This window comes from Myxine glutinosa, chromosome 4, assembly GCF_964187855.1.
Source record: "Myxine glutinosa chromosome 4, kmMyxGlut1.1, whole genome shotgun sequence".
Lineage (NCBI taxonomy): Eukaryota > Metazoa > Chordata > Myxini > Myxiniformes > Myxinidae > Myxine > Myxine glutinosa.
The window spans coordinates 135,186,547-135,199,891 of record NC_136264.1 but is presented as its reverse complement, the minus strand read 5'-3'; the positions used below and the strand labels follow the sequence as shown (position 1 = coordinate 135,199,891).

Below are 13,345 nucleotides of genomic sequence, written 5' to 3'. Positions count from 1 at the left end.
TATGACGTCCGTTTCCTGTTTGGAATGATTTTCAATTTTGTTTGACTGCCAGCCAGGCAGACAGTAAAAAAACAATTAACGCACTCCTTTCTGTACACGTGCGATTGGGACAAATTCAGAGAGAAAGTAGTTAAATGACAGGTTTGTTTTCCGATTCGTGTTCAAAATATAGCATTCAATTAAAATTAAGCTGTTCCTTTATCATAAACTGGTGTTTGTGGACAGATATAAACCAATTGCTTCACCCTGTGCTTTTCGCTTCACGTGTGTGGGGTAAATATAAATAGTATGACAGGAGAGGCTATTATTGAAATAATTTGCTGAACCAAAGAACTGATTCTCAATGGACGAAGTACAATAGGGCATCGTCGGAACCGACTCGAGAATTAAAACTACTACAGGCAGACAATCAACTCCGGAGAATTTGGGATTCGAGCCACGGCTAAGATTGGGGAGGGGGGAGAGAGATTCTAACTGGGTATTTAATTCTTCCACCCAGGACCTTAACACATTTGAGACTTTCATTTTTAGCGACTGCACCAACCTGACATGTGCAGAGTGCGTCAAATAAATGATTGTGCAAGACCATATCACCAATGCAGCAGTTTGTGCACTTGGAATGGCTCTACTGCCTGAGCCAACTGTGCCGCTCTGCATGTGATCAACACCTCCAAAGCACTTCCACTGCGTTAATGGTTCAACATTTGTCACATTGTTCAGAGGTCAGCATGGATAAACGTTCGCTTCCAGTGTCCTCCTGCTCTCAGGAGGACCCTGGGACCTTCCAACAGACCTGACTCTTCTCGGCTTCAATTGCACCACATCCCTCCACCCCCCTACATTTTTATTTTATACATCTTCCCTTGTCCTTCAGCTGGCCCACAACATTAATAGTAGTAGTAATTATTTATTCTAACATTTGTTTTTTTAACCCTATGCGCAAATAATAAACAATCATGGTGGTACTGCTCATCTGCTTTCAAATGGTGCAATTGAGCAATCAATTAACCATTGGTGAGATCAAGTGAATGTGTATCCACTCAACCCAATTTAGATATCAGAGCTCTCTTCACCAGAGCACTGCAAACTATAGGCCGAAATGTGGCACAATAGTCATACAGGAAGCAAATAATTCACGCACAATTCAAAAAGTTATTTGGAAGAAGCACACACATCAAATGTTACAGTTCTGGCAGCAGACATCTTCCATAGACTGAAAGTTGCTGTAATCCTAAGACAACATACAAAGGTGACAAAATTATTCCTGCTACGAGCCAGAAATAGTACATGTTTATAAATTCATTCATAAATGAAAAAACGATTCATTAAATAGGCAACATGGCCCGATTGAAGTTTTAAGGATCTTGCCTCCGATATGTAGTGGCTTTTCCTAAAAATCAGAATGTGATGGTTGTGCAGAGTGGATAATATGGGAGAGCTGACTATACATATATATATATTGTACTGTGGTACATGATGGAGTGCAACAAAATAATTCCTCATATTACATCAAAAGAACTGCCGAGATAGCAACAACTTCAACAATTCCAAAAGCAATAAAAAAAAAAATTCACCTAAACATAACAAATGAGACCTCTGTCATGGTGTATGACAAAGTCAAATGCTATTTTAAACCTTTGATTAGCCATCAATCTCTAAAATGTTTGGCAGACCTAAACAAAGGCCAAATCCTAAGTACGAGATCTAAAGCAATTAACACATGTGGGCCAGCCTCTCGAAGCAGAAAATAAAATCTTCGATTTGTCCTCAACTTATTGCAAGCTGAATGTAATTTCAGAGGCTGCTTACCATCCCATTAAGTCGTGCTGCGAGAATGGGCCGAATTCATCTAAAAGCGTGATTATGTTGCACTTTACGCAGCCAAGGTTGGGACATTAAGAAAATGTTTGTGATCAAACAGGTCAATAGTGTGAACAAGGTTTAAGTTATTTGTTCTTCCTTCCCCATTTACTCTTCTTTCTCTTGTCCTGTCCAGGCATGTTCTACATCAACAGTAGTTACTGAAACTCAGATAAGAAAGCAAAAGAAAAACAAACAAAAATGGTCCGATTAGATATTAAACATTCAAGATGCATGCAAAACACCCTCACCTTTGTTGTGAAACAACATGGCAGCATGTATGTCAAAAGTTCCCAGATCGCCAGCATGTTCCAGGGTCCGCACAACAGGCTCCTGGGCGTCATACTCCCTGTTTCCACCACTTTCTTGAGCCTGGCAGACCACGCCAGAAATGGCTGGCCTAGTCCTAGAACTCGCCTCACCCTGTGGCCCATCCACACTGTCATTGAAAAAAGACAAGCCCCATTGATTCTGAAAAATGTCTTTGAGGGCTGGGGTTGGAGCTGGAGCATCAGGCTCCCCAGGAAGTTCTCCACCATCCCGTCTCGGTCCAGGATTGTCTGCTCCCGCCATGGGGACAGAAATGCCAACCACCGCTGCTGCTTCGTCCTCTTCCTCCTGTTCTCCCTCCTTTTCCTCTCTTTCTCCCACCACCACTTCCTCGTTTGGGCTTGTGGCTCGCGAACCAAACTCGGCCTCAGCCAAATTCTCCTTTACCTTGCTGGCGTAGCTTATTTTGGGAACGGCTTTGGCGCTACTGTTGTCAACAGGAAAGGCAGGTGGTGGGCGGCAAAGGAGCCAGGGGTCTTCGTCGACTGGGCGGACTGCGTTGCGGGGGGCTGAGAAGCGCCGAGCTACCGAGCTAAGACCCTGTGACAGAGTTGGACTGGCCTGGTGCCAGCGGCCTGTTTTTGTCGAGCCGAAAGGTAACTCGTCGACTAGCCCGTTGACGGTGGTGGTTGCAGAGGCGATGTAAGGCTTTGTAATTCCGTTGTAAACGGCGGCCATGTTTGGATCCACCCCCCTTCTCGGTCCCAGCTCCCTTCCCCCACCCCCCCTGCCGCCACGGGCGACCACGTCAGGAAGCAAGCCGCATGCTGACTGGCAGTGCGTCCGGTCCTGCAAGATTGAGCACAAGAAAATACGATTATCCTTTGTAAAGTATATCCAAGATCAGTTTTGGTGCACAAATAAATAAATTAATAAACTAGGTAAATAAAACGTTGCAACAAAACTCAAGTTATCCAGGCAAACCAATTATATATGTAAGCAAGACTTTAAAAATAAATAAAATTAAAAGCGGTACATCTCACTGTCCATCTCCCACTCCCTGATACTGCTACTACCAATAAAAGCCAGTCAATCGCACCTTGTGGGGATCGGTCATACGAAGTACCGACCAGTATTACAGATTTTATGAAAAATAAAATGCTTCAAGATCATGTCCACTACTTTACAAAATAAACTTCATTCAAAAATTAAACAAGACAATAAAAAAAATGATTTCATGGTCTCCTGGATAAGATAAAAGTTCGAAAATGATCAAGAGAAAAGTCTGCATCAAATGAGCCTGTCGTACATCAAGCTCAGGGGCGGGCAACCCCCGGCCCGCGGGCCACATCCGGCCCGCGAAGGCTTAGCGTCCGGCCCGCCACCCTGCTAGGCTTTATTATTGCAATCCGGCCCGCGGACCTCCCAGTAAAACTCATATCATTTGTAAATGTAAGAGTTTATATTTAGCCGGTCTGAATTCAAGAAAGGGACATTTTGTCTTCAGCACCGTCCTCTTCCGGAAGACATGCGCACGGGGAACTGTCTTGCCTAGACACCGCCTGCTTGCTGATAGGCGGTCTTTTCAAATCAGCCGGCATGTGATACGGACGTCCTTCCGATTCAGTCAGCTTGCGACAAACGTTGGTGTCTGGGACAAATAACTTGCAACAAAGAGGTAAGCGACGCAGAGTTCTCTAAACCTATTTCAATTTTCACTTTCTTTCAATTTGCTTTGTTTTGTTTGTTAGAACATGTTATTATCTTTCATTTGCTGCGTTTAAATAATTTTATTCTCCCTTTTTATTTGTAAAAATAAAAATATAACGAACTTTCTATTTGTAAAGAAAAAAAATATATAACGAACTTTGTTTGTAAAAGAAAAAAGAAATTGACGAACTTTTGTTTAAAAGGAAAACGAAATTGACGAACTTTTGTTTAAAAGGAAAACGAACTCTTTAAAAAAAAAAGTATGCAGACTGATTCATTTCCTGTATTTCAGTTTTACGGTGAAACTGTGTCATATTCAGCGTTGGCCACGTGCGCGCAAAATAAATACATTCATCTGTACAATTCGTCTTCCGAGATTTTTTGTGCCCCAGATTGCTTGCTGTTACATCATTTATTCATTGCTGATATACCTAATTTTCTTCCTTTTCAGCTCATCATGTCTGCGACCCAGCGTGTTAAGAAGAGGAAAGTGGACCTCGAGCGTCGGATCTTCAACCCTGAGTGGGAGAAGTACTTCTTCATCGAGCGCTTTGGACAGGCCCAGTGCCTCATATGCTTGAAGACTTTGGCTGTCCTAAAAGAGTACAACGTGCGCCGCCACTGGGAGACAGAGCACCGCTCGTCAAACTTCGCGTCGGTGTCTGCCACCGAAAGGAAGGACGCCATGGTTAGACTATCAGGCAACTTGGAGAAACAAACTTCACTCTTCCGCAAGCAGAATACTGAGGCCGAAAAGGTGACGCGCGCCAGTTATGAAGTCTCCCGCATCCTTGCTCGCCGAATGAAGCCATTCGCGGATGGGGACTTCATCAAGGAATGCCTCCTCGCTGTAGTGGACTCCGTCTGTCCAGAGCAGCGTTCCGCCTTTGAGAACGTGAGCCTTTCGTCCCGCACCGTTCGTCGCCGCATCGAGGATATGTCGGAAAACGTGCACGACTCACTCAAAACACGCAGCTCAAATTTCGTCGCCTTTTCCCTCGCTCTGGATGAGAGCACCGACACAAAGGACACGGCCCAGCTGTCCGTTTTCATCCGTGGCGTCACCGCTGACTTTCAAGTGTGTGAGGAATTCCTCCAGCTTGTCCCGCTGCGCGACACCACCACTGGGAAAGACATCTGCGACGCCGTGCTTCTGTGTATTGATCAGCACTCCCTGGACCTCTCCCGTCTTGTGTGTGTGACGACCGACGGTGCCCCGGCGATGGTTGGTGAGAAGAAGGGCGCCGCTTCACTGCTAGTGCGTCACTGTGCAGCCGCCGGATACACTCAGCCCATTAACAAGATGCACTGCATCATCCACCAAGAGTCCCTGTGCGCTAAGTCTGCCAACCTCGTTGGTGTCATGTCTGTCGTGGTGAAGGTCTTCAACTCCATCCTCTCCCGCAGCCTTAACCATCGTCAGTTCCAGGCACTGATGGACGAGGTGAACGTGCACTACAACGACCTGCTCTACTTCTGTGAGGTACGCTGGCTGAGTCGTGGGGCCATGCTGTCTCGGGTGTGCGACCTACAGCAGGAGATTGCCACCTTTCTACGTCAGAAGAACCTTCCCCACGCTGATCAATTCTCTGATCCGCGGTGGCTAGCTCGCCTGGCCCTGCTCACGGACATCACGGCGCACCTGAACACCCTCAACATAAAGCTGCAAGGCAAAGACATTCTCGTGACAGACATGTACGCGCACATCACTGCCTTCGAGGTTAAACTGCGCTTGTGGGAGGCTCAATTGGCTTCTGGTCAGTTTGTGCATTTTCCTCGCCTTGCTGCATGTGCCCCTGACGATGTGGACCTGGGCACTTGCGTTAGTGTCGTCAACTCTCTACGTGAGGAATTTGCTTCCCGTTTTGCAGGAGTCAGGGTGCTGGCTGCGGACTTCAAGCTTTTCACTGCTCCCTTTGACTTCCCCGTGGAAGACGCCCCTGCCTCCTTACAGATGGAGTTGGTGGAGCTGCAGTGCAACGATGAAATGAAGGCGAAGTTCCGCACCTCTTCTCCATTGTCCTTCTTCCGCGACACCGTTCTCCCTTCTAACAATTTTCAAAAATACATTGCCCATGTCCAACGCATTGTGGCCATGTTCGGCAGCACCAACTGCTGTGAACAGCTCTTCTCGAAAATGAAGTACACGAAGTCTCACCTTCGCTCCCAACTCTCGGACCGCCACCTCAATGACATTCTTCTGTTGTCTACCTCAACCATCGAGCCAGACATGGAAATACTTATTCATGGCAAACAGCACCAGCAGTCTCATTGATTTGTAGAGTGTTCAATGCAATTTTTGTACAATCTATTCATGTAAACAAAATATAGTAATTCTGAGATTTCGTTTTTCACTCCGGCCCGCGATCTCCTTCCAAAAGTCTCATCTGGCCCTCACTCTGAAAAGGTTGCCCGCCCCTGATCAAGCTAAATGAATGAAGATTGCAAACTCATTCCATCAATGCATGAAAGCAAATGATACGACCATGCAGTTGAGATTTCATTGAGGCAGATATCAAATACAGCAATCCCACCAGGATTTGCAGAAAGAGTGGTAATAGACCAAACAAGCACTGAGAAAGAGGATAAACTCAAGTACTGCAAGTACTTGTTGAAAGGGTGGTGGTGGAATTTATCTCCAATTGAATACCATGGTTACACCCTAAAACAAGTTTCACAAAACGAATTATCATTCCGTATTTGCCACAAATGATTTGCTTCTGCAATTTCTTCAAATTGGTTTATAAAGGGTAGAGTTTGTTTTTGTCAGGAAGTAACTGATTGTTGCAAGATTAAACCTGGAAAGTTAACTTTACACCAAACTTGAAAAAACATTTACTCCTTTGGCTTTTCTTTCCCATAAATGACCTTATTGAAAAGGGCATGGAGCTTACCGTGTAGTACCGAAAATACATAAGGGGAGCCAGATCTGATTTTGGAGTCTTGGGCACTCAGTCTGCTAGAAAGTCTTCATTTCTACCAAGTGTTAGGCCCACTGAGGTCGACTTTCACCTGGGTGGATGGAGGATTTGAAAGTGGTGCAATTTTCCTTTAATTGCAAAATAAGGGTTCCTCAAACCCACTCGTCCCACACACAATGACTGACTTCAGTGTTCATTTTACATTTTTCGAGAAGTGTGCACCCCTAAAAACTATGATGACGTTGAGATGTTTGGTTTCAATATTTTTTTTTTTTTTTAAGACAATAGAGGTTTGTGATAGTACAGGGAGACTAGTTTACCATGATTTGAACTTTTAATACAAATTGCAATATATTTTAACATACTGCATATACTCGTGTTTTTACCCAACGCAATACAGAAAATGCCGGTGAATTCCGGATTTAATGTTCAACTCCAGACTTACAAAATCTTTATTTTATTTAAATTTAATGATATACTTGACCACTGTAGCACACAAATAGTGTCCTAATACTTCAATGAACCTCCAGTTTTTCAGTACTTCAGTTTGAACAAGAGGGAGACTTGCTTTGCAATACATGTGCCCTACTGGTCCCAATGAATGTTATTGTTCCAAGCACTCAGCAATTGTGAGCCATATGCTGTACAGTAGGACAAATTGGTTTAGGTATGCAAGGCAACAGGATAACTTTGTTTCTGTAACTTGTCATAATAAAGCCATGCACAAAGTTGGAGTTAAATATGTTAAAGGGTAAGGGGGGGAAAGTCTGGGAAACCACAGGTGGAATGGACAGACGAGGACACAGACAGAGAGCAAACCTGTCGTCCCCTCCCAGGGTTCATACCCTTTTGGGTGTCTGAAATTCCATGACTTTTCCATGACCCCACACAGGTCTATTTTACTCACTTCCCAACCTCAAAACACATCAGTAAGATTATGCCAATTACCAAGGATTTTAGGTCGCCCGCTATCCTGCTTCAGTTGAATAACCAACAAGGTAACTGTTAACATGACAATGTGGTGAACTGGATACAGAAGGTCCGTAAAGAACAAAGCAGGCAAGATTTCAAAACCAGAGAGACAGATGGTTTTACTGCAAGTGAAATGGCTGGTGTCGTTCTGCGAGGACACTGCAAAGCTACCCTGAGCTGCAGCTTTGCAATGTGTCAATGGGAAATTGTGTTCCGAGAATGGAAAGGAAGACTTACGAATGACTCTCAGGAACGCAACTCGTTCTACACGTGTTTATTCGGAAAATAAAGCACACTCGCTCTCAATTTCCATGATTTTCCTTGACTGTCAGTGAAATTCCATGACTTTTCAGACTTGGAAAAGTATTGTAAAATTCCATGACTTGCATAACCCATATAAACGCAACCTCCAGCAAAACCGGAAGGGGACTAATAAAGGTTCAATGGGATGGTTTATAAGGGTGATGTTAAGGAATGCTTCTGCACTACTTCAGTAACACAAAAATTTCGGATTTTTTTTTTTAAAACGATCTTTAAAATAATTTTATTAAAATAGAATTAACTACACAGGGTATCGTGTTACCTCACCCCACATCAGTGTGGATTGACTTGGCAAGCATGTATTAAAAACAAGATCCTTCAGTGAAAGTCACAGGTAAATATTTTGTTTCATTCATTTCGTTGCTCTCCTTTCACTTAATGCAACTTGAATAAAAAGAAAAAAATAAGAAAATCATTTATCAAGTCACACTTGATATTACTGGAAGGGAAAAAGATGGAGGAACAAGTTCAAACAAGAATGGCACTCAGTAGGCCACATACCTCCACGAGGCTGAACAGTTTACGTTTTGTATCCCACGGATAGGCCGGTTCTGCATTCAAACCTCCACAATCTAATTGGCTTGTTCTTGTCACCTACCCAGCTCATCCACCAAGTTTCGTCCAAACCCGTCCACAACTTTGATATATCGTGCTATGCAGTGCGCTCCATAAGTATTGGAAAAGTGAGGTCAAATTTGTTATTGCGATATACTCCAAGAAATTTGGATTTGAGATCAAAAGATGAACATGAGGTAAGAGAACAGAAGGTCATCTTTTGTATCTCAGTATTTTTTATACATTTATGTTTTCCCATTGTATAACAATAGCATTTATGTTCAGTCCCCCCATTTTAGGTAGGCAAAAGTATTGGAACAAATGACCAACAGATGTTTCTTGTTGCATTGTTTGTTCACACAAAAGAGGTGTGAATTCTAGGTTTTAGTCTTTGCTTGCCTTTGGAGTCTGCCTTGCATAAACCAACATGAAGATCATAGAACCATGAAAGAAAAGCAAACTATTAATAAGCTAAAATAACAGAATAATTCAATTAGAACCATACCACAAACACTGAAAACACAATTGAGAAAATACAACAATTTGGAATATCTTTAAAAAGAAAGAAACCTCTAATACTTAGCAATAAACAGCCAGGTCAGCCAAGGAAAACAACTGCAGTAGATGACAAACATGGGGGCAATACCCCTGGCGCTCACCTGGGAGAATAAACAGTATACTACACTGGCTAAAGGCATAAACCAATTTCAATGGTTGCTAGAAGACAGGGAAGCATGAAGAATCATACTAACATAATCATAACACTTTAAACAAACGATACCTATTTTGGGGGACAACACCCCAGTAGACCGCTCAGGACTCTATTTTTTTTTTTAATGATGTGAACAAACGTTGGTACAGCACAGGTGGTGAAGGTTGTGGTCCAGTTTCATCAAAATCATGGGTGTAGTCTCAGAGGAAAAAGCAAATTCCTATTTTGGGAGAGTCAAACCTAGATCTACTTTGACACCCGGTAGACCCCCTTAGATCACGATTTTTTTTAATGCTGTGAACAATCTTTAGTCACAACAAAACAAATATCATTTGTGCCAAGTTTGGTCACAATCCCATCAGCAGTTTCGGAGAAGAGGTTGCAAGTGTTTACGGACTGACAGAACACGCCATCGCATAAGCTCCCCTGAACATCATTCCAGGTGAGCTAATATCATCAAAGCTATGAAGAAAAACGCTAAAAGAACTGTCAGTGACATCACCAACAACCTCCAGAGTGCAGGGGTGAAAGTATCACAATATACCATTCGCAGAAGACTTTGACAGCAGAATTACAAAGACTACACCACAAGATTGCAAACCTCTCATCAGCATCAAAAATAGAAAAGCCAGATTAGAATTTGACAAGTAAAGAGGTGAGGCAGTAGAGTTCTGGAACAAAGTTTTATGGACAGATGAGACAAAGATAAACCTTTACCAAAGTAATGGAAAGGTGAATGCACAGGGAAAGGAAGGAACTACAGTGTTTGTAGTTTCATTGGGTGGACAATCCAATCCAAAGCATACTACCTAATCTGTGAAATATGGCGGAGGTCAGGTCATTGCTTGGGCTTGCATTGCTTTCTCTGGAACTGACTCACTATCTGCATTGATGCAAATTCATTCTGCTGCTGCCATCATTATTTGCAAGTGTACAAACATTTTGTCTGCCTATGTACAAGATTGGGCGGTACTTCATCATGTAGCAAGCAAATGACCCAAAACACTGCCAACACAAAGGAATTCACCATGGGAAGAAAGTGGAAGGTTTTTTTTTTTTTAAATACTTGGGATAAGGCTCGTAATAGAGGTGACACGGACAGACACACATGACAACAACTAAACACAGCCACAGAGTGGGGAGGGGGTGTGGGGGGGGGGGGAATCATTGAGCTGGGGGGAGGGGCAATCACCGAGCTGGGGGCCAACAACTCAACCATGTGCTGAGAACATACACAATTTATATTACATCTTATTTTTAGACTGGCCAAGTCAATCTGCCGAGTTAAATCCAATGGAGAATGCATTTCACTTGCTGAAGAGGCAAATATAAAGTCAGAAACGACAAAAAAACAGAACTGAAAATGGCTGCAGTAAATGTTTGGCAAAGAATCTCAAAGGGAGATACCAAGAGTTTAGTGATGTCAATGGGTCACAAACTCAGTGCAGTAATTGCATTAAATGGATATACAACCAAAAACTATTATACTACTTTCATTTACTTTACATTAATCTGTTCCAATACTTAGGCTTTCCTAAAATGGGGAGACTGAACATAAAAAGTGATATTGTTCTGCAATTTAATATATATACAGTGGAACCTTGACTTACGAGTTTAATTCGTTCTGTGACCGAGCTCGTAACTCAAATTGCTCGTTTCTCAAATCAAATTTCCCCATTAAAATGCATTGAAATGCTATTAATCCGTTCCAGCCCGCCAAAAACCACACCAATTTTTTTTTAAATATACAGTATATATAAAAATATCTCGCGCTTTATATTTCACCTGTATGCAGCATACAAGTTGGCAGGATGGCCTGGACTGGAGGTACGCACACTTGACTCTAAAGTCTAAACTGTCCAGCCTGGGTTTGAATCCCGACCCAGCGACACCTGTCATGGGTGAATCACAGACAGGGTGATTCATCAATGTGTGTACCGCTAAACTGGGCGCCCCGTTTGCGTCCCATTAGTTGTTGGATGTTAAGGATCTCACCGTGTTTTCCACAAAGAGAAGGCGAGCTATCGCCGGCACTCTGAACAAGTTGTGGCCTGGCATGGCATGAACATGAAAACATGAACATGAACATGAAATGTTCGACATGAACATGAAATTTTCCAAAATAACCAAAACGCGAAAACAAAAATGCAGCGCTATACGACAGAGATACTGTACTTGCACGGCAAGATAACCACGTGACCGGAACCCACCTGGCGGCGTAAACTCAAAATAACCAACATGCGAAAACAAAAATGCAGCGCTATACGACAGATACTGTACTTGCACGGCAAGATAACCACGTGACCGGAACCCACCTGTCGGCGTAAACTCAAAATAACCAACATGCGAAAACAAAAATGCAGCGCTATACGACAGAGATACTGTACTTGCACGGCAAGATAACCACGTGACCGGGTGGCGAAAGCTCGTAACTCAGATCTCGGCTCGCATCTCAAAGCAATAAACCGCCCGAGCGACGGCTCGTATCTCGAAAAACTCGTAAGTTGGGGCACTCGTAAGTCAAGGTTCCACTGTATATATGATGATGATGTCCTCTTCGTGGGATATATATATATATATATATATATATATATATATATATATATATATATATATATATATATATATATATATATATATATATATATATATATATATTGTCATGCGAATCCCTCCGGTTAATACCAGAGAACGCGGATGACCAGAACGGCTTTAATGGAGGCGACGACCAACTCGGTTTGTGCTATCAAACGCGGGAAGAAGAAGGGAAGAGGAAGAAGCGGGAAAAGCGCTTAGCTGGAGCGCGCCGACTGCAGCTCCGGTCCTGTCGGGAATTAACGCACTCGAACACCGAATTAGAATGTACAAAAATAAAGATTTATTCACGGACCCGATACAATGGAACGCGACGGTACGGTAATCAAATAATGGTCCGAACTTGAAACACACCAGACTTAACAGGACACAAGAATGAATGAATGGAAAATAAAGCGTATGGCATGTATGAAATGTGGTGCGTCTTAACTGTCCGTCTTGTCGTGTCCGCCGTCCAAACGCGGTTCCGTTCGGCCCCGCTCGTGCGCGACCGGCCTCGAACGACCCGCTCGCCCCGGCCTCAAATGTTCAGCGGCACGCCTCGCTCCAAACTCCAAATCGATCGCACACGAGGTCCCGCCCGCTCACAGCACCAAAAGCACCGAGCACCGCTCCAAGCACCACGGAGATGGCAAACCAACGACCACCAAGACCTCTCAAGACCAAGAAGGGAAGCGCAGAGAGCACAAGGAGCTAGAGCTAGAGCTGCTAAAATGTCGTGCAGCGCCGTTTTATAACCTGCCTCGACTCTCATCCAATGTTCTGTTTTGCTGGCGTGGTGTCATTGGCAAAGTGCTTCCCGCACCAGTATTGCTCGCCGCGATTGGCTGGAGGTTCGCGCCTTCCGCGCAAACCAATCACACGTCCCCTGCAGCGTGGTCATAGCTCGTGTCACTCGATCTTGCTAGGCCTGCCGGAGCTGGAGCTGGCAGCGGCCATCCGGCAGTGCCCCGATCTGGCTTCCTGCCTGTTTCCCAAAGCCGTTGTAAGGGAAGGGGATTTCATTACTGCGTGTACTAAAGGGGCCTATCTAAGTGTTTATATGTGCATGCATTGCCATAAGGGACAAGGGAATGATTACCAGGTCGACACACAGGGGCGTTATCTTATTCCTTACACTATTTAACACCCGAACATCCTGGTATGTTCACAGGTATATTCTTATCCCGACAAACCGCCTAAAAACACAGAAATTACAGGGTAGATTCCCTATCGCGACAGTCGAATACCTACCTATACAGATCTATCTGGCTCTAGATATTCCTTTACCCCACCGACATAATATATATATATATATACACATATATATACATATTGTTGCGGATCGCGGACAGATGTTATATTGACCGAGCGGTGGTGTATTACCGCGTCCGAACAGTTACTCCCCGATTAGAACCCGATCCCGCCCGATTCCACTCGAACGTTGGCC

The 13,345-nt window shown here is 43.8% G+C and overlaps 2 protein-coding genes across 3 annotated transcripts in view; one reads left to right on the top strand and one right to left on the bottom strand.

The window, feature by feature from the left end:
• LOC144891816 (uncharacterized) overlaps positions 1-13,345 on the top strand; it is a 1,036,251-nt gene that overhangs the window by 976,676 nt on the left and 46,230 nt on the right. The gene's annotated exons all lie outside the window — the stretch shown is intronic.
• Positions 1-13,345, bottom strand: part of NUFIP2 (nuclear FMR1 interacting protein 2) — a 66,412-nt gene that overhangs the window by 20,994 nt on the left and 32,073 nt on the right. For both annotated transcript variants that reach the window (XM_068113539.2, XM_068113540.2), the window contains one exon: positions 2,112-2,979. In XM_068113539.2, coding sequence (XP_067969640.2) covers positions 2,112-2,868 — 757 coding nt within the window. In that variant the 5' untranslated portion in view covers positions 2,869-2,979. The remainder of the gene's footprint in view (positions 1-2,111; positions 2,980-13,345) is intronic.